Below are 26,721 nucleotides of genomic sequence, written 5' to 3' on the forward strand. Positions count from 1 at the left end.
TTCTTGCTCAAATGTAAAATAATGGCAAATAAATCAACTCACATCTCTGTTGTGTCTCTCATCAAGCCCCTTCCTCAGACAGCAAAATTTAATCCTACACCCGCTGAAGGAAACCTTATCTCCATTTCCTCTGTTCCAATAATATAAATCAAAGGATCAGTTACCACACCCCAGTGCTTTTTCTGACCCATGATTCTCTAAGGCTTCATTGTATATAAACTGTCCCCTACCCTGCGACTCCAAGATTTTGTGAATAGGCAATTTCCTAAATAGGGGGCTCTGTTTTATTTTAAAGTGACTAAAGGGAATCAAAGAGGTGAGTATAGTATCTCCTCTTTGCTCTATCCCTATATTACTGTTTTAATGTCCTTTCTAATTTCAAAAATCAGCATTAGATCACTTTGTATGGACATTTAAAGGTGCAAACATGCAGGTTTTAAAATGTGGAATGCTATCTAGCATTTAAGGTCACAATATTGCCAGTGATTAGTAATACTTTCTGTAAAGATTTTCTGAAAAACTGTTATTTTGAATAAACTTATTATGTTATGTCAAACATTCTACATATTATATAGCCTAATACAATTTACAAAGGATATGAGAACATTAAGTGGTGTTTAGATAACCAATTTATGATCCTTTACCAACCAAAAGCAGTCAGCTCTTTGTGTCTAAGAGAACTGAATTTATAGAAAATAATGTCAATATAACAAATTGATCTCAATTGTGAGAAAAATCCTTTTATACATTCAAATATATGTTTTCTCCTAAATGAGTTTTGTAATAAATGAAAAAAATAGACACATACCAATGAATTTTTTAAGCAATAGTAAAGATTAAAAACCACAAGAAATTTGGCTGGGGACAGTGGCTCATGCCTGTAATCCCAGCACTTTGGGAGGCCGAGGCGGGCAGATCACCTGAGGTCAGGAGTTTGAGACCAGCCTGACCAACATGGAGAAACCCCGTTTCCACTAAAAATACAAAATTAGCCAGGCGTGGTGGCACATGCCTGTAATCCCAGCTACTCAGGAGGTTGAGGCAGGAGAATCACTTGAACCTGGGAGGCAGAGGTTGTGGTGAGCCAAGATCACGCCATTGTACTCCAACCTGGGCAACGAGAGAAACTCTGTCTCAAACAAACAAACAAACAAACAAACAAAAAACAACAAATTTATTGGTTTCTTTAGGTTTGTGTAGCATAAGAGGAATGGAGGGGAAATCCCCAGTACTCATCGGTATAAAGTAGAATAGTCATTGTTACAGATTCCAAGTAAAAATTCCAAAACAAATACAGTAACATTTTTTTCCAATGCTTACCATGTGGGCAAGTACTAATTCTAAAGACTTTCAATCATTTTCTCATTTAATCATCATAACAACCCTGTGAGGTAGGATTCTATTTTCCAGATGAGAAAATTGAGGCCTAGGAAGGTTTCGCAGTACTAACAAAAGACAGTAAATAACTTTAATTTTATTTATTTATTTAGAGATAGTCTTGCTCTGTCGCCCAAGCTGGAGTGCAGTGGCGCGATCTCAGCTCACTGCAACCTCCGCCTCCCAGGTTCCAGTAATTCTCCTGCCTCAGCCACCCGAGTAGCTGGGATTACAAGCGCATACCACCATGACTGGTTAATTTTTGTACTTTGAGTAGAGACGGGATTTCACCATGTTGGCCAGGCTAGTCTCAAACTCCTGACTTCAAGTGATCTGCCCACCTCGGCCTCTCAAAGTGCTGGGATTACAAGTGTGAGCCACCACATGTGGCCAGTAAATAACTTTAAATGGCCACTAATAAAATGTTTAAATGTCTAATAAGAGACTGTTTATGTTCTGCTGTACCAAACAATGGAATAGTAAATAGGCCTAAGTATATGTACTGGGTAGGACAAAGTCCAAGAGAAAGACATCCTTATATGGAAGAAATAATGGTAAAAGGTACAGAATAGTTTGTACAATATGTTACCATTTGTGTGAGAAGAAAATATATACATATATATGTAAATGTACAGAATACCTCTGGGAGGATACCCAAGAACTGGTTTACTGTGATTGCCTATAGGAAGAAAGAATAGGGAATGGCAAAAGGAGAGACTTACTCTCACTATATCCTTTTAAAATCTTTGTATTATGTATGTGGGTTTATATTTCAAATAAGTTGTTAAGAAACTGACAATACATGAAGACAAACACTCACTCTGGTATAACATTTCTGAATAAGAGGACACACAAGAAAAGGTTAACAGTGGTTACCTTTGAAGCTCGGGACTTTAACTTGGAATCTTGGACCATCTCCATCTCCTTACTGCCAGGTGTATGGATTGAATTCAGAAGATTTGTGAATTTGCCTAGTGTATTTGTTTCCTATGAATTTTGTAATAAACTACCACAGCTTGCTGACTGAAAGACAACAAAAATCTATTCTTTCCCAATTCTGGAGTCCAGAAGCCCAAAATCACTATAAATTACCCAAAATCAATACATTGGCAGGGCCACAATCCCTCCAGATGCTCTAAAGCAGGGGTTCCCAACCCCTGGGCTGCAGACTGGTATCAATCCATGGCCTGTTAGGAATCGGGCTGCACAGGAGGTGAGTGAGCGGTGGTGGGCAAGCAAGCATTATGGCCTGAGCCCCACCTCAGCATTAGATTCTCATAGGAATGCGAACCCTATTGTGAAATGCACATGCAAGGGATCTTGGCTGCAAGCTCCTTATGAGAATCTAATGCCTGATAATCTGGGGTGGAACAGATATCATCCTTCCCCCATATTCCCTGGTGGAAAAATTTTCTTCCATGAAACCAGTTCCTGGTGCCAAAAAGGTTGGGGATCACCGCTCTATAGAAGACACTGTTTCACAGGCTTTAAGGCCCTTTCTTCTATCTCCAAAGCCAACATCTCTGACTCTGTTTCCCTATGCTGTTATCATATAGTTGTCTCAAAGACTGTCAAATCCCCTTCTGTTTCCCTCATATAAGGACACTGGATATAACGATACATGCAAGTGATTGCATTTAGAGCCCACCAAAATAATACAGGAATATCTTCCCAACTCACCATCTCACTTAATCATATCTGCAGTCCCTTTTGCTATATAAACTAACATTCACAGATTCTAGGGATTAAGATATGGCTATGTGGGGGGATTTTCCACATAGCCACATGGGGAAAAATTACATCTGTATTTTAACTAGAATCCATTTTTTCTAGGTATTAGTATCTGTGATTCTGTCACCATTAGAAATCACACATATTTTCACATAATATAGTTGTTGCACACATCCAAAATACTGTTCATACTTATTCTGTACTTTAAAATTATGAAAGTTATTAGAACTGCTGCTAGATCTTATTGTTCATAAGTATATTACCATATTACAAAATATTTTAACTATTTTATTATTAATTTCCTTTCTAATTGTTTTAATCCATTAATTAAAAAAAAAAAAAGAGCAAATATCATTTTGAAAAAGAATCTATAGGCTTCACTAGACTTCCAAGGGTCCCTGACACAAAAAAGGTTTAGAAGTATAGTACTGCTTAGGAGAAAGAACAAGTATGGGAGGAGGATGGGGTGAGATCAGAAGGTGAAACAGAAAGGTTTTTATCTTCATTTTAAACTTGTGTACTATTTGAATTTATCTATTTATCTATTATATATGTACATACAACTTTGCTTTTATTTGAAAGTCAACAGGAGTTATCTTCAACTTCATACTATTTCTTCCTTATTATGCTAGGCTGAATAACAGTCCCCCAAATATGCCCACATTCTGATTCCCCGGAACCTGTGAATGTTACCTTATATGGCAAAAAAGGACTTTGTGATTGTGATTAAGGATCTGGAAATGGGGAGATTATCTTGCATTACTCTGGCGAGCCCAATGTGGTCACAGTAATCATTTTATAAGGATGTAAGAGAAGTCAGAGTCAGAAGAAATGGCAATATCACCCTGGAAGCAGAGAATGATGTGATATGCTCTGAAGATGAAGGAAGGGGCCACAATACAGAGAATATAAGCAGCAACTGGAAGCTGAAAAGGGCAAGAAAATGAATTCTCCCCTCAGAGCTTCCAGAAATAACCAGCCCTGCTGACACCTTGACTTTAGCCCAGAAAAACTGATTTTCACTTCTGATCTCCAGAACTATGAGAGAATAAATATGTGTTGCTTTAAACCACTAAGTTTGTGGTAATTTGTTATAGCAGCAATAGGAAACTAACACACTTATAATTTTAAAAAGTTAATAAATCCCAGCTTACAAGAAAAATCAGAGGATACAGGAACAAGTCAAATAACACCATGAAGATACAATCAGATAAAGTCAACAGGTGTACAGGACAACTTACCCACTTTCTTCAACAAGATCATTTATTAATAAAAAAGCAAAGAGACAATAGGAAGGTGGACACAGTTCTACATTAAAAGAGACTTAAGAGAGAGAACAGCCGGGCGTGGTGGTTCATGCCTGTAATCCCAGCACTTTGGCAGGCTGAGACGGGTGGATCACGAGGTCAGGAGATCGAGACCATCCTGACTAACACAGTGAAACCCCGTCTCTACCGAAAATACAAAAAATTAGCCAGGCGTGGTGGCAGGCGCCTGTAGTCCCAGCTATTCTGGAGGCTGAAGCAGGAGAATGGCGTGAACCCGGGAGGCGGAGCTTGCAGTGAGCCGAGATCACGCCACTGCACTCCAGCCTGGGTGACCAGAGAGACTCTGTCTCAAAAAAAAAAAAAAAAAGGGAGAACAACTAAACGCAATGTGTACTCTTGCTTGTACTCTGCTTCAGAGAAACCACATGTAAAAGACCTTTAGGGAACATCTGGGAAAATCTGAATATGAAATAAATATCACATATTAGAGAATTATTGCTAATTACATTAAGTGTTACAAAGATATGACTGTATAGGCAAATATTAAAATTAAAAAATTAGATTTAAAACATCTGCAATAGGCTGGGCGCGGTGGCTCAAGCCTGTAATCCCAGCACTTTGGGAGGCCGAGATGGGCGGATCACGAGGTCAGGAGATCGAGACCATCCTGGCTAGCACGGTGAAACCCCGTCTCTACTAAAAAATACAAAAAACTAGCCGGGCGAGGTGGTGGGCGCCTGTAGTCCCAGCTACTCGGGAGGCTGAGGCAGGAGAATGGCGTAAACCTGGGAGGCGGAGCTTGCAGTGAGCTGAGATCCGGCCACTGCACTCCAGCCTGGGCGACAGAGCGAGACTCCGTCTCAAAAAAAAAAAAAAACATCTGCAATATACTAAAAATACTACAAGAAAATAGATGAAGCAAACATGGAAAACTGTAATAACTGTTAGATCTAGATGACAGGCATATGGGAGTTGATTATACCATTCTTTCTACTTTTCTATATGCTTGATATTTTTCATAATAAAAAGTAATAAAAAATGAACCATAAAATAAACCAAAATAAAACCTAATACAGTGAAATTCCTTTTATTTAACTCAGACAGAAAATGTTACTTCCACCAAAAAAAAAAAACTTATTAACATAGGAAACACTTTTTTTGAAGTTAACTTATGTAATTTTGAGCATTTTTTATTAACTTAAAATTAAAAACATCTTTAATTCACCAATTTGGAAATGGGGCCACGGCCTTACCTTTAATACAAATCCATGGAATAGAGTTCCATATCATCCTACTCACATAAACCATTGTTGACATTTCTAGTTTTGGCTTAGTTAAAATGAAAAAATCCGAATGTGAAAAAAAACCCATTTATATTTATACAATGCCCCTCCAGATATTCTGTTTCCCTACAGCTAATTGAGTGCAACTTTTTAGAAACTCGAATTTTCCCAAACTCAAAACAATTTAATCAATTAATCTTTTCTTATTAATAGTTAACCTGTTTACATATTTAAATTACACAATTATAAATTGACTTGGAAACAGAGATGAGTGACTCTTGGTAAGCAAACAGTTTAAATGATGGGACAGGTACATGGGCATTATTAGAGAGTAGTCATTAACAACCAATTTAGGACACTGTGAACATTAGTGAATTTATTTTTCAAATGAAATGAACAATTAATAAAACAAATCAGTTAAGTGATTAAGAGAAACTTCAATTTAAAAAAAAAGTGATAGAGAAAGAGTAGAAAAAAGGAAAAATACCTGCTAATCATCTAACCCAGTGCTTGAGCAGCAGGATGAGGCAGTAAATTGACTGATGGAAAAATGACAATAGATACAGTTTAAAAGTTAGGTTTCTGTAATAGAATAACTTTTATTTTTTATTTTTTATTTTTTTACCCAGAAGCAGCTACAAAAACAGGTAACAATGCTTCCCAAGTCCCTCAGAGTTCCCCACAGGGAAACAGTTGCCAAGCATACCACCTGATTGAAATGAAGATCCCATCTGGGGCTTCTGGCAAGCTCATGCTCTCCCATTCTAAGGAAAAGTTCTATAGATTCTGGAAAGGTGCCTATCTGTTTCCTATTTAAAAGTAACTATGTCAAGATTTGCTTCAAAGTAATCAGATTAGAAAAACTGGGAGGAAGGTGTTTAAAGTCATATGGAAGGGACATAATGAGTGATAAGTATGCAAGGGTTCATCGTACTGCTGTCTTTTCTTTTTTGTACATTAAAATTTCTCTGTGATAGAGTTAAGCAAATAAGTAACTGGTACATAACAACTGATACATTCCAGAGTGGTTATCTGAGTTGTCTGAATCACAGGTCAATTTCCCAATTGGATAATTCCCAAGAGGCCTAGATCTCAGGGGTGTGTATATAGACACACACACATATGTATACATACACACACATATACACGTGTGTGTGTGTATACATATATATATATATATATATATATATATATATATATAAATTTTTTTTTTCCCTGAGACGGAGTCGCTCTGTTGTCCAGGTTGTAGTAGTGCAACGGCGCGATCTCAGCTCACTGCAACCTCTGCCTCCCCGGTTCAGGTGATCCCCCTGCCTCAGCCTCCCAAGTAGCTGGGACTACTGGCAAGCGCCACCACACCCAGCTAATTTTTCTATTTTTAGAAGAGACCAGGTTTCACCATGTTAGCTGGGCTGGTCTCGAACTCCTGACCTCAAGTGATCCTCCCACCTTGGCGTCCTAAAGTGCTAGGATTACAGGTGTGAGCCACTGTGCCCAGCCTCAGGTCTGTATTTTTGATAAAAGTATTTCCTTAGGTATGTACTGCAGATTTATGCTGCCCATTAATGCAGTTCTATAGAGCACGGTAAATTTTACTCAAATACTTTATTGCATTCAAGTTTATTAATAGTGGTTTAAGGAGAACTCTTTTATTCTCAACAAGTTCAGTTTTGCTGACACTTACTGAGAGAAGTTATCATTTGGCTGAACACCATTGCCCCTCTGAAAGCTATTTTATACATACATATTCAGGGAATATATGTCACCTAAATTGAAACAATTCAAATTCGTAGTATTCTAATGACATGAGCTGAACCTACTGGATGGCTCCAACTCATCAAAAAGGACATGGATGTTTTTCCCTTATTAAAAATAAAAGAGATCGGGCGCAGTGGCTCACGCCTGTAATCCTAACACTTTGGGAGGCAGAGGAGGGCAGACCACATGAGGTCAGGAATTAAGAGACGAGCCTGGCCAACATGGTGAAACCCTGTCTCTACTAAAATACAAAGATCAGCCAGGCACGGTGATGCATGCCTGTAATCCCAGCTACTCAGGAGACTGAGGCAGGATAATCGCTTGAACCAGGGAGGCAGAGGCTGCAGTGAACCAAGATCACGCCATTGCACTCCAGCCTAGATGACAGGGCAAAACTCTGTCTTAAAAAACAAAACAAAACAAAACAAAAAAACACAAAAGATGGTGAGTAGCTGTGTTATAATAGCTCGGTAGAAAAAGTAATGCAGTCCGGGCATGGTGGCTCACACCTGTAATCCCAGCACTTTGGGAGGCCGGGATGGGTGGATCACCTGAGGTCAGGAGTTCAAGACCAGCTTGGCCAACATGGTGAAACCCCATCTCTACTACAATACAAAAATTAGCTGGGCATGGCGGCGGGTGCCTGTAATCCCAGCTACCTGGGAGGCTGAGGCAGGAGAATCACTTGAACCTGGGAGGTGGAGGTTCCAGTGAGCCAAGATCATGCCACTGCACTCCTGCCTGGGCAACAGAGCCAGACCTCACCTCAAAAATAAATAAATAAAAAATCTAATGCAGCTTTTAATCTCTGGCTTTCAATTGGGCTATGTAAGCGGAAGGGCTATGTAACTCTATACACTCATGAAAATTTATTAAACTAACAAACAGCAAGCGTTTTACCACATATCACTGCTAGGGTTCAGCAATAGAAGAGTGGTTATAGAGGTAACTCTAGTTACTGCTCTCAATAAGACAACTGATCGAGCCAAAGGAATAGCCAGTATTTTTCAAGAATAAATATCTTACTGCAAAAGCAGTCATTAAACCTCGTACATTTACGTACTTTCTTTCATTCTGTCTTCTCTAAATACCTACCCTGACCATAAATGGCAGTATGCAGGAAACTCCTGTTTTGAAGGGTGCAGTACGTTGCAGACTACGTAAGAAACGTAACTGTTACAATGTACTAAAATCTAGTATAACCAGTAATCAGTACACTTTGAGTAGTAACTAGTAATTACATGACACCAACTTGCTTTTTGATCAATTTATATTTTAAGAATACACATGTATTCTATTTTAAACAAAAGCACTCATATTTCAGATTTATAAAACAGGCAACTTAAATGGAGATTTTAAACAGATAGATATACATATAATGTATATATTTTTAGACAGAGTGTCAATCTGTTGCCCAGGCTGGAGGGCAGTGGCACAATCAAAGCTCATTGTAGCCTCAGTGTCCTGGGCTCACGCAATCCTCCCACCTCAGCCTCCCAAAGTGCTCAGATTACAGGCATAAGCCACCATGCCCTAAAATAATTATCATCAAAGACTTACTCACATTACAAACAATTCCCTAAGGAATATATTAGATATTTAAATATTCTCATTAGAAATAAAATGGTTCCATTTATACATATTGCCTAAATGTAAGGCCTATTTAGCAGCATCTTTTTTAAGTCAACAATTTCAAATTAAAATTTGGTAACTAATTTAAAACACACCCATCCTCTGCTAAGAAAGCAGTAGTGGCTAGAAAAAATAGCTCCAAAACACTCATATAGAACCTACTTTGGTTGGGTGCAGTGGCTCATTCCTATAATCCTAGCACTTTGGGTGGCTGAGGCAGAAGGATCCCTTGAGCCAAGGAGTTTGAGACTAGCCTGGGCAACACAGGGTCTCTAAAAAAACTTTACAAATTAGCTGGTTGTCATGGCTCATGCCTGTGGTCCCAACTACTCAGGAAGCTGAGGTAGGAGGATCACTTATTACTTCAGCAGTGACCCGTGATTGAGCCAATGCACTCCAGCCTGGGTGACAAGAGAGCAGCTGCCTCAAAAAGAAAAAGTACCTACTTTGTGTTATAACTTATTTTGAGAACTTAAGATTTTAAAAATTTATTTATCTTCTACAACTATGATACTATCTCAACACTGTTTATCATCTGTAGGAAAATGCAGCATCATTTTCACTGATATCTCCCTCAAAATCACTCAATAAAAGCACATTCATTTAAAATTAATAAAGATATTTAGAGAAAGCAATTTTAAAACTTGCTAAGATTTCCCTACAGTATTTACACTTTTATTCCTTATATATAAAACCTCAATCCTGATTATTTTATTGTGTTATTCAAGACTTAAATTTCATTATAAGCACATTCTTTAGAACATAATCATCTAATATTACAGGCCAAACTAATACCTGTTCTCATTTTTAGTGCTATTTTAACTAGAATAAAGCTTTTTTTCCAGCCCATTTCCGATCAGAGACAACACTCTAATTCCAAGACTCCATACTACCTATTTACTTAAAATTGCTGCTTTGTTAAGCAATGTTGTCTTAATCTGTAACTTTTACAAATGTTGTCACAATTCCTAATAGTTTTAAAACACTACAAAACTATACATGCTAAAGTTTTTAGACAACCTGAAATAAAATACAAATTTGCTCATTTTCTTTTCCCTAAGGTGACAATACCATTCCTTGCCTTTTTTCACTCTTTGAAAAATTTTACAGATACCTGGGCCAGGCACGGTGGCTCATGCCTGTAATCCCAGCACTTTGGGAGGCTGAGGCGGGTGGATCACGAGGTCAGGAGATCAAGACCATCCGGGCTAACATGGTGAAACTCCATCTCTACCAAAAATACAAAAAATTAGCTGGGCGTGGTGGCGGGCGCCTGTAGTCCCAGCTGCTCGGGAGATTGAGGCAGGAGAATGGCGTGAAACTGGGAGGTGGAGCTTGCAGTGAGCTGAGATTGCACCACTGCACTCCAGCCTGGGCAACAGAGCGAGAGACTCCATCTAAAAAAAAAAATTTTTTTTTTACAGATACCTAATGGTTGTACATATTTATGGGGTATATGTGGTATTTCAAATACAAGCATACAATGAATAATGATGACATCTGCATAACTGGAATATCCATCACCTCAAACACTTAACATTTCCTTGTGCTGGGAACATTCTAAAGTTTTCTCTTCTACCTATTTCAAAATAAACAATAAATTATTGTTAACTACAGCAGCCTATTGTGCCACTGAACACCAGAACTTATTCCTTTTATCTAACTGTATTTTTATATTCACTGAACTAACCTTCTTCACCCAACCTCTCCCCGTACCCACCCCAACCTCTGGTACCCACCATTCTATTTACTACCTCCATGAAATCAATTTTCTAAATTCATTAAAAAATGAAGGTATTTAGAAACTATGGATTTTGTATCTCCACAGTACCTAATCTTCATCTCCATTAAAACTGTTGTAACACTCATTATTAATTTCAAATTTCAAACTAGCACACTATCAAAAATGTCTTATGGCTACTGCTTTCTTGTCACTATTGGTAGTAAAAAGGAGCTATCTTAAGGTATGGTAAAAGTAGGGAAATAATCTTTAAAACAGCAATAGAAAGAAAAATCTGGAAAAAAAAATACATTTGAAAGCTGACCTTAGAGGAGAAATAGAATTTGAATATATAAAGCTGGCAGTATGAGAGGATAAACTGTAAAGATAAATTTAGAATCTTTAAAGCTTGTTCAAAACACTTGTGCATAATTCTGTATCTTAAAATCTTTAATGTGTTACAAGAAAACTAACACACATAGGTTACATTAAATACCATACATATACACACATATATGTACACCTCATACTGAAAGATGTCACATCACAGCTTCTTAGACAATTCTATTGATGTTATGTCCTTTCTAATTAAAACTATAATAAAAGACACTTTGGGAAGCCAAGGCGGGTGGATCACTTGAAGTCAGGGGTTCAACACCAGCCTGGGCAACATGGTAAAACCCCAACTCTACTAAAAAATTCAAAACTTAGCCAGGCGTGGTAGCATGCACCTGTAATCCCAGCGACTTGGAAGGCTAAGGTGGGAGAACTGCTTGAATCTGGGAGGTGGAGGTTGCAATGAGCTGAGATCACACCACTGCACTCCAGCCTGGGCAACAGACCGAGACCCTATCTCAAAAAACAAAAACAGAAACAAAAAAACACTATAATAAAAAAGCATAGGTCGCCCATTAAAAGAAAACACCAAATTTTTTCATGTATTTTAATAACACAGAGTGCTTTAATCTAGACATATTTGAAATTATTTTTCTTCATTAAAAAAGCTGTATGTCTTAGTTGATAAGAAGCTGACAAATTGATATGATTGTTTCTAAAGCCAACTTTTGTCCTTTATGTATTTTCCCCTTCAATCAGAGTCTCATTTTATAAACGTTTTGTATATTAAACATTCAGGCAAATGAAGTAGTAGGCAGTGCACTGAAATACAATGTCATATAAAGAACTGCAGCACTCAGCTCTAATTTTTGGCACACCCGGAAAGTTGCTTGACCTGATTTTTTTTTGAGCAACTAAGAAATCCAGATTGTGGTGCGATCTCACTTGGAATGTTGGAAACAATTTCAAAAATTTTAAAACATTGCTTAGGTCATAGAAAATGACCCTATTGTTCTAGGCAACCAATCTATAACTTTGCTTATTGTCCAGATTTTAATCAAGTACATTGTATTAGTTTTCTATTGCCACTCTAACATACTATCACAAGTTGAGTGGCTTAAAAGAACATATATTTATCCTCATACAGTTCTGAAGGTTGTAAGTCCAAAATAAGTCTTAACTAGAATTAAGTTGTAGGTAATTTCTTGCAGAGGATCCAGGGAAAAATCTATTTCCTTCCTGTCTTTTCCAGCTTCTAAAAGGCAGCCTACATTCCCTGGCTTGTGGATCTTTCCTCCATCTTCAAAGCACATTATTTTAATCTCTGCTTCCAGCATCTCTTGCCTTTTTTTTTTTTTTTTTTTTTTTTTTTGAGACGGAGTCTCATGCTGTGGCCCAGCACTGGAGTGCAGTGGCGCGATCTCAGCTCACTGCAAGCTCCGCCTCCCGGGTTCACGCCATTCTCCAGCCTCAGTCTCCCAAGTAGCTGCGACTACAGGTGCCCACTACCATGCCCGGCTAATTTTTTGTTTTTCAGTAGAGACAGAGTTTCACCATATTAGCCAGCATGGTCTCGATCTCCTGACCTTGTGATCCACCTGCCTTGGCCTCCCAAAGTGCTGGGATTACAGGTGTGAGCCACCGCGCCCAGCCCAGCATCTCTTGGCTTTAACTGTCTTATCTCCCTCATATAAGGATCCTCATGATTATACTGGTCTCATCTTGATAATCCAGAAGAGTTTTCCCATCTCAAGATCCTTAATTAATCACATCAGCAAAGTCTCTTTTGTCTTTTAAAAGTACATATTCACAGATTCTGGGAATTAAAATCTGGATATCTCTTGGTTGAGGGGGAGGTCATTATTCTATCATATATGCATTCTAAAGGGTTTTTTTTTTTTTTTTTTGAGATTCCTTAAAACTTTCTATATAAATGGTCATACTTCTGTATTGGTAAGTGCCCTGTGCAGGTGTATCATTTATTGTACCTTTTCTATGTTTAGACAATATTTGGATACACAAATACCACTGTACCACAACTGTCTACAGTATTCACTACAATAACCTGTTGTACAGGTTTGGAGTCTAGGAATAACAGGCTATATCACATGGCCTAGATGTATGTAGTAGGCTACAGTTTAAGCATCCCTAATCTGAAAATCCGAAATCCAAAATGCTCCAAAGTATGAATTTTTTTGAGCACCAACATAATGCCACAAGTGGGAAATTCCACACCTGACCTCTTGTGACAGGTGCACAAAAGCATTAAAAATATTTGGTCAGGGCTGGGCGCGGTGGCTCAAGCCTGTAATCCCAGCACTTTGGGAGGCCGAGACGGGCGGATCATGAGGTCAGGAGATCGAGACCATCCTGGCTAACACAGTGAAACCCCGTCTCTACTAAAAATACAAAAAACTAGCCGGGCGAGGTGGCGGGTGCCTGTAGTCCCAGCTACTCGGGAGGCTGAGGCAGCAGAATGGCGTAAACCCGGGAGGCAGAGCTTGCAGCGAGCTGAGATCCGGCCACTGCACTCCAGCCCCAGCGGCAGAGCGAGACTCTGTCTCAAAACAACAACAACAACAAAAAATATTTGGTCAGGAGCGGTGGCTCACGCCTGTAATCCCATCACTTTGGGAGGCTGAGGTGGGCAGATCACAAGGTCAGGAGATTGAGACCATCCTGGCTAACACGGTGAAATCCCGTCTCTACTAAAAATACAATTAGCTGGGCATGGTGGTGGGCACCTGTAGTCCCAGCTACTCGGGAGGCTGAGGCTGGAGAATGGCATGAATCTGGGAGGCGGAGCTTGCAGTGAGCCGAGATCTTGCCACTGCACTCCAGCCTGGGGACAGAGCAAGTCTCCATCTCAAAAAAAAAAAAAAAAAAAAAACTAAAAATATTTTGTAACATTGGCTAGGTGCAGTGGCTCATGTCTGTAATCCTAGCACTTTGGGAGTCCAAAGTGGGAAGATCACTTGAGGCTGGGAGTTCAAGACCAGCCTGGGTAACATAGTGAGACCCTGTCTCTACAAAAAATTTAAAAGTAAGCCAGGGACAGTAGCACACGCCTATAGTCCCAGCTGCTTAGGAAGCTGAGGCGGTTCACTTGAGCTCAGGAGTTTGAGGCTACGGTGAGCTATGATTGCACCTGCACTCCAGCATCCGCAAAAGAGCGAGACCTGCCTCTAAAATAATTTAATAAATAAATGTTGTGTAAAATTACCTTCAGGCTATATATATGATGTATATGAAACATAAATGAATTTCATGTTTAGACTTGGGTCCATCCCCAAGATAACAGTATGTATATGCAAATACTCCAAAATCTGAAAAAAAATCTGAGATCCAAAACACTTCCGGCCCCAAGCATTTCCAATAAAGGATACTGAACCTGTAACATCTAGGTTTGTGTAAGTGTAGTCTATGATGTTTGCACAACAAATCACCTAACTACACATCTCTCAGTACAACTCCCCATTATCGTCACATGACTGAGTTTTCCTCAGATGAGTACAAGGGTATATAACTCTGCATTCCTGCCTAACTGCATCCTTCTTTCACCCAACAGATGAATGGTAACTTAACCAAGTATAGAAGCAAGGGTTGCAATTTCAGTTGTATGAACATGTTACTCCATTATCTTATTACAGTTTCCGGTATTGCAGATGAAAAATCTGATCTTTTTCCTTCTTTGATGTGTTATGTTGACTGGAAGGCTGTTAAATTTTTCACTTTATTAAAAAAAACTGCTTCCATGTTATTTTTTCCCTGCAATCCTGCCTAGAACTCAGTGAGCACTTTAAATTTGAAGACTAAAATTTGTTTTTCAGGTCAGAAAAATTTTCCTATATTTATTAAGTATATTTCCTATATTTGTTATATTTTCCTATATTTATCACACAGGAAAAAATTCCTATATTATTGAATTACTATTTAATAATTCCTTAATGATTTAGTATTTTACCTCTTCTTTCTATGTTTCATTTTCTCTTTCTAGGATTCCTATTTATTATACATGAGGATGCTAAAGCCTTCTAACTTACTTGATTATTTTCTCTTATGATTTCCATCTTTTATATTTTTGCTTTGTGATCCATTCTTTCAGGCATCTAATTTGGGACTTAACAGTAACGATCCCCTACTCTGATTAACTTACAGAATTTAGTTTAAAAAAATCATATTTTTCAGCCCAAGAATAATTATTTGTGCTGCACTTGATTTTCCATAAGAGCTCATTTTATTCCCTGCAAGTGTTCATTCCTCTAACAGTTTAATTTAGCGTGGCATGTGCTTTGTTTCTTTCAAGTAATCTTTTCTCCAGATATCAAGATCCTTTAAAGATGTTATATATGTATTCATGCATGTGTTTATGCATGTCATTATGGTCAATTCCTTGGGACTCAGGTTTAGCAGCTACTCTGAAACTGGCAGAAAGCAAAGCAGTCTCTCCCTCCACAGATCCACAATGAAGAAGTAAACCACTATTCTTTGAGATATCTACTCCCCAGTTTTTTTCAGGTTCTCCCAGACTCAGAGACAGGAAACAGCTGGTGAATTCAATTCTATCTTCGACTTATAAAATGAAAGTAACCAGGCATATTCACGCAAGATATATGTTAACTTTCCCTTTCCCATTCCCCATCTTCCTCCATTTCCCCACAGGAGTTCTCAGACCTCAGTAAACCAAGTTTTCCTCAAGATCCACCACTTTGGCCAGGTGTGGTGGCTTAAGTCTCTAGTCCCAGCAGTTTGGGAGGCCAGGGTGGGAGGATCGCTTGAGCGTGGGAGAGAGAGGTTTCAGCGAGCCAAGACTGCACACTATACTCCAGCTTGGGGGACAGAGTGAGACACTGTCTAAAAAAAAAATCCAACACTTTCCTCTAGGATCTTCAATGCAAATCAGCAAGTGCCTATCCACCCCAAAGTAAACACCTTTGTAGTTATTATCTTTGCCATGATTCCCAAAGGGCCAAAATCTTACCAGCAACCAACATCCATCTTACTCTGGAGAAACAGATACACTACTACATGGCTACTAGTCAAAGAAAAAAGGAGCAACATTAAAGTTTCCTTCTTCCCTGAAACACTTCCTCTGACTTTGGAGAAACGTACACTGAATCTTTGAGATTTGTACACACGGAAGTTTTCCACAGGTATCTTTGCACAACATTATTTGAAAATCACTGCATTTAAGAATAGTTCCTCAAAGTGATTTGAAGTTAAGGATATCTCATTTCATCCAAGATAATGTCTATTTCTGTTTATTTTTGTTGTTGCTTTGTAGTAAATTCTAAAAAGGGAAAAACTGCTGTTTATGATGTCATTTTTTCCCAGAAAATTTTAACAGATTTATAATTATTATAAAGCTGAACCACTGAAACTTGTTCACTGAAATATTTTGACTTGCATTAATGCTTTATGTCCCTGAATTTATGTTAAAAATTCACACATAAATAAAAATGGAAAAACTGGAAATACTTGATTTCTATCCCCTATTTTTTCACTAACAATCATATACTTAGGTACTGTGACGGTTAATATTAAGTGTCAACTTGATTGGATTGAAGGATGCAAAGTATTGTTCCTGGGTCTGTGAGGATGTTGCCAAAGGAGATTAACATTTGAGTCAGTGGACTGGGAGAGGCAGACCCACCCTCAATCGGTGAGCACCATCTAATCAGCAGCCAGCACAGCTAGAATAAAGCAGACAGGAAAAGATGTAAGAGTAGACTTGCTGAGTCTTCCGGCCTTCATCTTTCTCCCGTGCTGGATGCCCTTGAACATCAGACTCCAGGTTCTTCAGTTTTTGGATTCTTGGACTTATGCCAGTGTTTGCCAGGGGCTCTTGGCCTTTGGCCACAGACTGAGGGCTACACTGTCGGCTTCCCTACTTTTGAGGTTTTGGGACTTGGACTGATCCACCATTGGCTTCCATGCTCCTCAACCTGCAGATAGTCTATCATGGGACTTTACCTTGTCATCATGTGACTCAATTCTCCTTAATAAACTCCCTTTCACACATACATATATCCTATTAGTTCTGTCCCTCCAGAGAACCCTGACTAATAGGTACCTTTTGACTCTATGGCAAAAAAAATCTAAGCTCAAAACTACCAATAACAGGAAAAAATTGTGGGGGGTTTCTCTTTTAGAGAATGAAATGTTTCCCATCACAGTGGCTTCTTAAAAGGACGTTCTCCATGCTGACTGGGTATCTTTTGGCATAATTGTTATACATTTGGCATGGATAGCACACAGGTTGGTGTCTTCAAAAAGGTCAACCAGATAGGCCTCACTTGCCTCCTGCAAAGCACCAATAGCTGTTGTGCTCTGCAAACACTGGTCTGATTTGAAGTCCTGAGCAATTTCTCAAGCCAGACTGTGGAAGGGAAGTTTGTGATTCAGAAGTTCAGCGGACTTCCAGAAACAACTGATTTCATGGAGGGCCATAGTACCAGGCCTGTAACAATGAGGTTTCTTCACCACTCCAGGAGAGGGTGCACTCTCGTATGCAGGCTTTGCAGTCAGTTGCTTCCTGGGTGCTTTGCCACCAGTTAATGTGCAGTCTGCTTTGTAGGAGCCACCATATAGCAACCTCCTTACTTAGTCCCCTTTTCCTTCACCTAGAGTTCAGTAAGCTAGAGACGGCACCAGCCTTGTAGAGTCTCAATGGGTCAGCAGAACAGGAGAAGTTGTGAAAACCTGTCATCTTTCTTTATTTTTGAGATGGGAGTTTTGCTCTGTCACCCAGGAGTGCAGTGGGGGGGGATCTTGGCTCTCTGCAGTCTCCATTTCCCGGGTTCAAGTGACTCTCCTGCCTCAGCCTACCAAGTAGCTGGGATTACAGGCGTGCATCACCAGGCCTGGCTAATTTTTGTATTTTTAGTGGAGACCGGGTTTCATCACGTTGGCCAGGCTGGTCTCAAACTCCTGACCTCAAGTCATCCACCCACCTTGGTCTCCCAAAGTGCTGGGATTACAGGCATAAGCAAGTGTGCCAAGCCCTCTCTGTCATCTTTAAACCTTAAATCCTATTCCATAACTTTAGAAAAAACCTTGACTAAAAATCAAAATGGAGTCACCCATGCTTTGGGATGCTGAGGTGGGAGGACAGCTTGAGGCCAGGAGTTCAACATCAACCTGGGTAACATAGCAAGACCCCATCTAATTTAATTTTTTGTAGAGACAGGGTCTCACTATGTTGCCCAGGCTGGTCTCAAACTCCTAGCCTCAAGTGATCCTCTCAACCTGTTCTCACAAAGTGCTGGGATCACAGGTGTGAACCACCATGCACAGCCATTGCTGTAATCGTTTAAAAAAGTTAAATAGCTACTATAATTGGCTATCTCCACTTGGTATAGTTTGGCTATGTCCTCACCCAAGTTTTATCTTGAATTGTAGTTCCCGTAATTCCCACATATTGTAGGAGGAAACTAGTGGGAGACAACTGAATCATGGGGGCAGTTTCTCCCATACTGTTCTGGTGGTAGTAAGTCTCACAAGATCTGATGGTTTTATAAGGGGAAACCCCTTTCACTTGGTTCCCTCATTCTCTCTTGCTGCCGCCATATAATAAGTGCCTTTTGCCTTCCACCATGACTGTGAGGCCTCCCCAGCCATATGGAACTCTGAGCCCAGTAAACCTCTTTTTCCTTATAAATTAACCAGTCTCAGGTATGTCTTTATTAGCAGTGTGAAAACAGACTAATACAGTAAATTGGTACCAGAAGAGTGGGGTACTGCTTTACAGATACACAAAAATGTGGAACTGGGTAACAGGCAGAGGTTAGAACAGTTTGGAGGGCCAGAAGACAGGAAAATGTGGGAAAGTCTGGAACTTCCTAGAGACTTGTTGAATGGCTTTGACCAAATGCCGATAATGATACGGACAAGGAAATCCAGGGTGTGGTGGTTTCAGATGGAGATGAGAAACTTGTTGGGAGCTGGTAAAGGTGACTCTTGCTATATTTTAGCAGACTGGCAGCATTTTGTCCTTGAGCTAGAGATTTGTGGAACTTTGAACTTGAGGGAGATGATTTAGGGTATCCAGTGGAAGAAATTTCTAAGCAGCAAAGTATTCAAGACGTATGTGGGTGTTATTAAAAGCATTTGGTTTTAAAAGGGAAACAGAGCATAAAAGTTCAGAAAATTTGCAGCCTCCAAAGCCAAAGACAAACCCATTTTCAGAGGAGAAAATCAAGCCGGCTGCAGAAATTTGCATAAATAACAAGCAGCCGAGTGTTAATCGCCAAGACAATGAGGAAAATGTCAGAGGTCTTCACAGTAGCCCCTCCCATCACAGGCCTGGAGGCTTAGGAGGGAAAAATAGTTTCATGGGCCAGGCTTGGGGACTTGGTGCTTCAGAGGGCGCAAGCCCCAAGCCTTGGCAGCTTCCATGTGGTGTTGAGCCTGCAGGTGCACAGAAGTCAAGAAATGTGCACCTGCAGGAGGTTTGGGAACCTCCATATAGATTTCAGAGGATGTATGGAAACACCTAGATGTCCAGGCAGAAGTTAGCTGCAGGGGCAGGGCTCTTATAGAGAACCTCTGCTAGGGCAGTGCAGAAGGGAAATGTGGGGTTGAAGCCTTACACAGAGTCCTCATTGGGGCACTGCCTAGTGGAGCTGGGAGAAGAGGGCCACCATCCTCCAAATGCCGGGATGGTATATTCACTGACAACCTGCACTGTGCACCTGGAAAAACCTCAGACACTCAACATCAGCATGTGAAAGCAGTTAGGAGGTAGCCCGTACCCTGCAAAGCCACAAGGGCGTAGCTTCCCAAGACCATGGAAACCTACCATTTGCATCAGTGTGACCTGGATATGAGACATGTAGTCAAAAGAGATCATTTTGGAGCTTTTAAGATTTGACTGTCTTGCTGGATTTCAGACTTGCATGGGGCCTGTAGCCCCTTCAATTTGGCCAATTTATCCCATTTGGAAAGGGTGTATTTACCCAATGCCTGTATCCCCATTATATTTAGGAAGTAACTAACTTGCTTTTGATTTTACAGGCTCATAGGCGGAAGGGACTTGCCTTGTTTCAGATGAGCCTTTGGACTGTAGACTTTTGAGTTAATGCTGAAATGAGTTAAGACTTTGGGGGAATGTTGGAAAGGCATGATTGGTTTTCAAATGTGAGGACACGAGATCTGGGAGGGGCCGGGGCAGAATTATATGGTTTGGCTGTGTCTCCACCCAAATCTCATCTGGAATTATAGCTCCCAAAATTCTTACATGTTGTGGAAGGGAACCAGTGGGAGATAATTGAATCATGGGGGTGGTTTTACAACCATCAGATCTTTCACAGTGGTTCCCTCATTCTCTCTTGCCGCCACCATGTATGAAGCACCTTTCACCTTCCACCATGATTATGAGGCATCCCCAGCCGTGGAACTATGAGTCCATTAAATCTTTTTCTTTATATATTACCCCGTCTTGGGTATGTCTTTATCAGCAACATGAAAACAAACTAATACACCATTAAATGGCTTCTAACAGTTGAAAACATAACACTAATGCCCAGGTATGAAGAAGTAAAGCACTTAAGCCTAATGGCACCTCAAAAACTGGAAAAAAATAATAGATTTTTAAAGAGGGAAAATAAATATAATCAAGCAGAAGCTCAATTTAGGATTCTCTATAAGTAGCATCAAGAAACAAAATGTTGATCAATGGGGGGATTGGGGGAAAGAAATTTTTTTAAAAACAAACAAAGTGATTAATTTAGATAATTTAAGGAACTTTAAAATATTAAAAAGTTAACAGGCCTTGTAAATGCTTAAACTAGCTGAACTAAATTAGTATACTATATAAATGATTTAAAGCTAAGTATTTTGTAGGAACGCCAACAGTAAGATGTTAAAAATGTGTACACTTTCTACTCTATGTTTTTTTTTTTTTTTTTTTTTTTTGAGACGGGAGTCTCGCTCTGTCGCCCAGGCTGGAGTGCAGTGGCACGATCTCAGCTCACTGCAACCTCCGCCCTTCCAGGTTTTTAAGCAATTCTCTGCCTCAGCCTCCAGAGTAGCTGGGATTACAGGCGCGTGCCACCATGCCCAGCTAAATTTTTTTGTATTTTATTAGAGACGGGGTTTCACCATCTTGGCCAAGCTGGTCTTCAACTCCCGACCTCAAGTGATTTGCCTGCCTCAGCCTCCCAAAGTGCTGGGATTATAGGCGTGAGCCACCATGTCCGGCTTACTCTATGTTTTCATATAAATTACCCTATAATACTCCTACCCAATAGCATTCTTTTAGAAATGAAAAAAATTCTGCATTTCTGGTTAACTATGTACTTCTCTATGCTACTGCCCCTGGTAACCTCTTCTTATGTGTATTACTGCCTGTGACACAAGTATTTATTTTTCTTTTATACTTTATCTTTTTCTGATCTAGCACAAGTCTTTTATATTCTTCAGGAAAAATGCTAAGCTTTGCAAAGAACAAGTCATTCTTTGGAAACTACCAAAATAATTATTTTAAGCAAATAGCATCAATAGATGCTCAAATTAAAAGATGAAAGTTTGATGTGCACTAATGAAGAAAAAACTAATAATTAGCATGTAGCTTCTTGATTAGTCAGCACCCCAAAATGGGTATTTTTTTAATCATCCCAATAATCAAATAATACATATTTATAGGTAAAATATGTAGACTTACATGAACATAACTATCTCATCTGTGAAATGAGGCTATTATTGACTAATATTAATAGATACATAGATGAATTTCATGAGATCAAGTGTTCTATGCTGTTTAATATAGTACCTGGTAGAGTAAGTGCTTAATAAATAGTGAGGATCATGAAGAGTATATTCAAAATCCAAGTAAGAGTGATTCTGCTTTAGGTTGGCACTGCTATTGTTCTATATCTATGTGGAGTAGTTTTTAAAAACCATCTTAATCCTGAAAGTAGTTCACTCCATCCTCATATACACCAAAAGGACCAATCATTACAAGTAGACAAATAAATCTTTCTATACCACTGAATGATTTTATAAATAAAACACAGAAAAACAATCACAGCTTTGACATAAGAAATCACCAAAGGAATAACAAAGACATTTTGAAATAAAAATGAAAGTTTTTAAACTTACTGACTGACTAAATCACATCCCATCTTAGAACCATCATCTGCTTCCTCTTCCATATCAGAATCCATTCCATTGTCACCTTATAAATGAAAGAAACTATTGAAAGCACACTTATAAAAACGTTAAAATGATGTAATCATTCCATTAAAAAGTATAATCTTTAAAAGTTATGCATTAAAGAACTTTATACTGGGTCAAAATTTAAATTTTTAATTGCTTGTATTTAAAATAAATTTTTCAATGCCTTAGGTATTTCTCATTGACATCTTTTTTTTTGTTTTGTTTTTTAAGACAGAGTCTTGCACTGTCACCAGGGCTGGCGTGCAGCAGCGCGACCTCGGCTCACTGCGAATTCCACCTCCTGGGTTCAAGCAATTCTCCTGCCTCAGCCTCCCGAGTAGCTGGGACTACAGGCGCCCGCCACCACGCCCGGCTAATTTTTATATTTTTAGTAGAGACGGGGTTTCACTATGTTGGCCAGGCTGGTCTCAAACTCCTGACCTTGTGATCCGCCCGCCTCAGCCTCCCAAAGTGCTGGGATTACAGGCGTAAGCCATCGCGCCCGGCCTCATTGCCTTCTTTTTACCTATTATATAAATGTATACAGACAAGAAAATGTGTATATACACTTACACACTACATACATAAATATGTATCTATTTCCAGAGTTACAAAATGCCATCAATTTTACATTTAAAAATGAAGCAATCTCTCTGGAAACTAAAAGGCTCCAATTTTTGTTTCTTCTTCTGTCATGTTAAAGCTAAAATCCTTGCAAAGTTCCAAAAGGAAAAAAAACATGCCTGAGAATCCAAAATTCTAGAGGTGTGAGTATCACAAAGAGTAGTCATACTACAGGCAGACAAACAAATATTGGTAAATTGCATGGAAGTATTCTAACTCTACATCTGGGTCTTACTAGAGAGTAAACAGTATGCAATAAGTAACTAAACACTATAAAAAATCTAAAGCAGAAAATTAAAAAGATTTTAAGGGAAATTCTTTGCCTTTCCAATAATTAATTTTTTTACAGATTTTTGGTACTTTTTTAAATTTCATTTTATTATACTCTTACCTATATATACTTTATTTGGAAAAATGATATATTGTCTATTCTTGAAATGCTTTTCTGATATGTAAACTATATTTTTTAGTACAAATAGAAGTAAAAATACTCTTCAATGATAACCCAATAACGAAATTAAATATCCAAGTAGGAGAAAGAATACCTCAGGATTTATGCTGAATATAGTATTAATTAATAAGTTGCCAGAATGTAAAAATATGTATTCTTACCCTCAAGAATCTTCAAAATTTTTTTTTCAGACAGGAGCTCTAACTGTTCCTGGCATAGTTTTTTAATTTCTTCTATTGAACAGTTCTAAAGGAAATGACATTTTAAAAAATGCATTTATGTAATACAGCCCCAATGTAAACTGGAAAATTTCAATCATAAAAATTTAAGTTAGCAAAATCTTACAATAAAATAAATTAAAGCCTCAAGTAGATTCACATCTTCTCCTGGGATGAAATCTGAAAAACTGCCAGTTAATATGTGAACACTGTAGATTCGATGGGAATGCATAAAGCTGTATTTATTATCAAAGAACAAACTAAAGAGTGAGACAGTTTCCCAGCTATTCTTAAGCAATCTATTTATGTTAAGTAATTATTCTAAAGGTTTAAAATATTAAAGTCTTGTATCTTTAGATACATGATCTCGGGCTTGAGTGTCCAAGGTCAATTTCTACAATTGTAAAACTAGAACAACAAATATTTCCCTAAATAATTTTCAAAAATAATCAAAAATACTTGTGAATCTAATGAAATATAAACTATTATTAACCATTACTGTTTGTTGTTACACAGCAGCATATTGTGACATTATTTCTTAAAGCACCAGAAATATTATATGTCCAATTTAGTTACCATCATTCCCTGCATTTAACAGAATTATCTCCACAGGGTCAATAAATTTCTTGCCTAAACATTTTATCTTGGCAAATTTTTAAATATACAAGGCTGTTTATGGTTGTTTATTCTACAAAATCTTTTCAAGTAGCTTGTTTTAGATGCAAACATCCAATTAAAAACTGCATTAAGGCCAGGTATGGTGGCTCACACCTGTAATCCCAACACTTTGGGAGGCTAAGGTGGGAGGATCACGAGGTCAGGAGTTCAAGACCAGCCTGGCCAACATGGTGAAACCCTGTCTCCATTAAAAATCCAAAAATTAGCTGGGCGTGGTGGTGCGTGCCTGTAATCCCAGCTACTCAGAAGGCTGAGGCAAGAGAATTGCTTGAACCCGGGAGGCAGAGATTGCAGTGGGCCGAGATCACGCCACTGCACTCCAGCCTGGGCGACAGAGCAAGACTCTGTCTCAAAAAAAACAAACAAAAAAACGCATTAAGTAAAACAAACAATTGTGACAAAGAACGTTGTATTTCTATGTATGTATCTAGTGTGATGTGTAATGAAGTACCTTTAACACATCAGGAAGCATCTTCTGTAACTTCTTCTCTCCTATAATACAGAAGCACTGCTGAAGCATTTCTTTTTTGTCTGATATATAGAAACTAACTGGTTTCAATGACACAGTCAGGTCCAGTCCACCTTCTTCAAGGTCACTGTGCTCTGCCAAGAATAATTCTTTTTCCAAAGTTGGCAAAATATATTTGGTTTCCTAAAGTTAAAAGAATAAAGAACCATTAAACAATACTATTTAAAATATAAAGAAATGTACATGACATCATACATTTTCATTTAATAAATTCTTCTTCATCAAAAATTCCCAAATTCTTTGCACATTTCTCTAAAACCATAGGAGAGAATATTTGTTTAATATTCTTTGATTTTCCTCTCCATACTGCAATTAACTCAAGGAGTAGCTATAAAGGGAAGAGATACTTAGGATACACAAACAAAAGTATACTAAATATTGAATAATTTCTTAAAGTTTTAGACTTTTGAAGAATTAGGATTTTCCCCTAAAAGGCCATTCACCCAAAAGCTCTATGTATGCATAATCATTGTACTTAAATTCATATAAATAAATTAAAGTAAAAATGTCACAAATCACAAATATACAGAAAAGTAACATACTTACCAGGAGCTATCATCATTTTTAAAACTTACATAATCATAATCAAAGTAACCAAGTAATTTCAGTAATTTAAGATATTTCTGTCCATTTTACTTTCTGTCTCCCTACTCTATCCAGTCTCTTCAAATCTACTGCCGTAGTTTTGTTCCAAACTACCAAAATTTTTTGCCTAGGTTATACCAATAGCCATTGAATGGGACTCCCTGCATCTAATCTGAGGTCTCTTTGTTTTGGACACTGTTAGCAGAATGGATTTTATAAAATGTATATATACTCATCCTTCTTGTTTCAAACCCTTCAACGAATTCCCATTGCTCTTAAGGTAATATGGCCTACCTGACCTTCATGCTCATTCTTTGTGTTTAGAACACAATCTTCTTTGAATTACTCGACTGTAACCTATTCTCCTTCCTTCAGCTCATACAGGCAGGGCTTTGGCGTACCATTTTCCTATGACAGTCTTTCCTCTTTCCTTTCTCTATCACACTATATTCACAAGATTAACAAATTCAGATACTTCGGACAATTCAACAGTCACCTCCTCTGGAAAATCTTCCCTGACCACAGAGGTCAGATAGTTGTTTACAAAGCAGTTTTAAAATAGGTCAATTTTAAAGAACACTATGATAATTAGACTGAAAAAGTAAAAGAATCAGCGCTCGTTCTAACAGCTTACAATGAAATAATGTAGAGAAACTGGAATCCTCATACACTGTTAGCAGGAATATAAAATTGTGCAGCTACTTTGGAAGCTAATTTGGCAGTACCTCAAAAAGTTACCGTATGACCCAGCATTTTCATTCCTAGATATATACCCAAGAGAAATGTAATGATATGTCTACACAAAAACTTACTTGTTCTTAACAGCATGACTCATAATAGCCAAAAAGCAGAAACAACACAAATGTCCATCAAGTGATAAATGGAAAAATGACATGTTGTATAGCGGTACCTACACATATATGGTACATATGTACAGCTATACAAAAACAAAACAAAATGTGATATAGTAGCCATAAAAAGGCATGAATCTGTGATACAAAGGAATGAACCCTATGTGCTACAACATGGATGAATCTTGAAAACATTATGCTAAGTAAAAGATGCCAGACACAAAACACCACATATTATATAAGCTAAAAGTTACACATAAGGTTGCTTTCTGGAGTGATGAAAATATTTTAAATCTGACTAGGCAGGGCACAGTGACTCAGCCTGTAATCCCAGCACTTTGGGAGGCCGAGGTGAGCAGATCACCTGAGGTCAGGAGTTCAAGACCAGCCTGGCCAACATGGTGAAACCCCGTCTCTAATAAAAACAGAAAAATTAGCCGGGCAGGTGGCGGGTGCCTGTAATCCCAGCCACTTGGGAGGCTGAGGCAGGAGAACTGCTTGAACCCAGCAGTCTGAGATTGCA

At 38.6% G+C, this 26,721-nt stretch overlaps 1 protein-coding gene across 2 annotated transcripts in view; it reads right to left on the bottom strand.

The window, feature by feature from the left end:
* LOC105493857 (caspase activity and apoptosis inhibitor 1) overlaps positions 1-26,721 on the bottom strand; it is a 52,259-nt gene that overhangs the window by 22,125 nt on the left and 3,413 nt on the right. For both annotated transcript variants that reach the window (XM_011761809.3, XM_011761810.2), the window contains exons 2-4: positions 24,685-24,885; positions 23,499-23,583; positions 22,206-22,281 (exon numbers count right to left, since the gene is read on the bottom strand). In XM_011761809.3, the coding sequence (XP_011760111.1) occupies positions 22,206-22,281; positions 23,499-23,583; positions 24,685-24,885 (362 nt within the window). The remainder of the gene's footprint in view (positions 1-22,205; positions 22,282-23,498; positions 23,584-24,684; positions 24,886-26,721) is intronic.

Source organism: Macaca nemestrina, chromosome 14 (assembly GCF_043159975.1).
Source record: "Macaca nemestrina isolate mMacNem1 chromosome 14, mMacNem.hap1, whole genome shotgun sequence".
NCBI classification, from domain to species: Eukaryota; Metazoa; Chordata; class Mammalia; order Primates; family Cercopithecidae; genus Macaca; species Macaca nemestrina.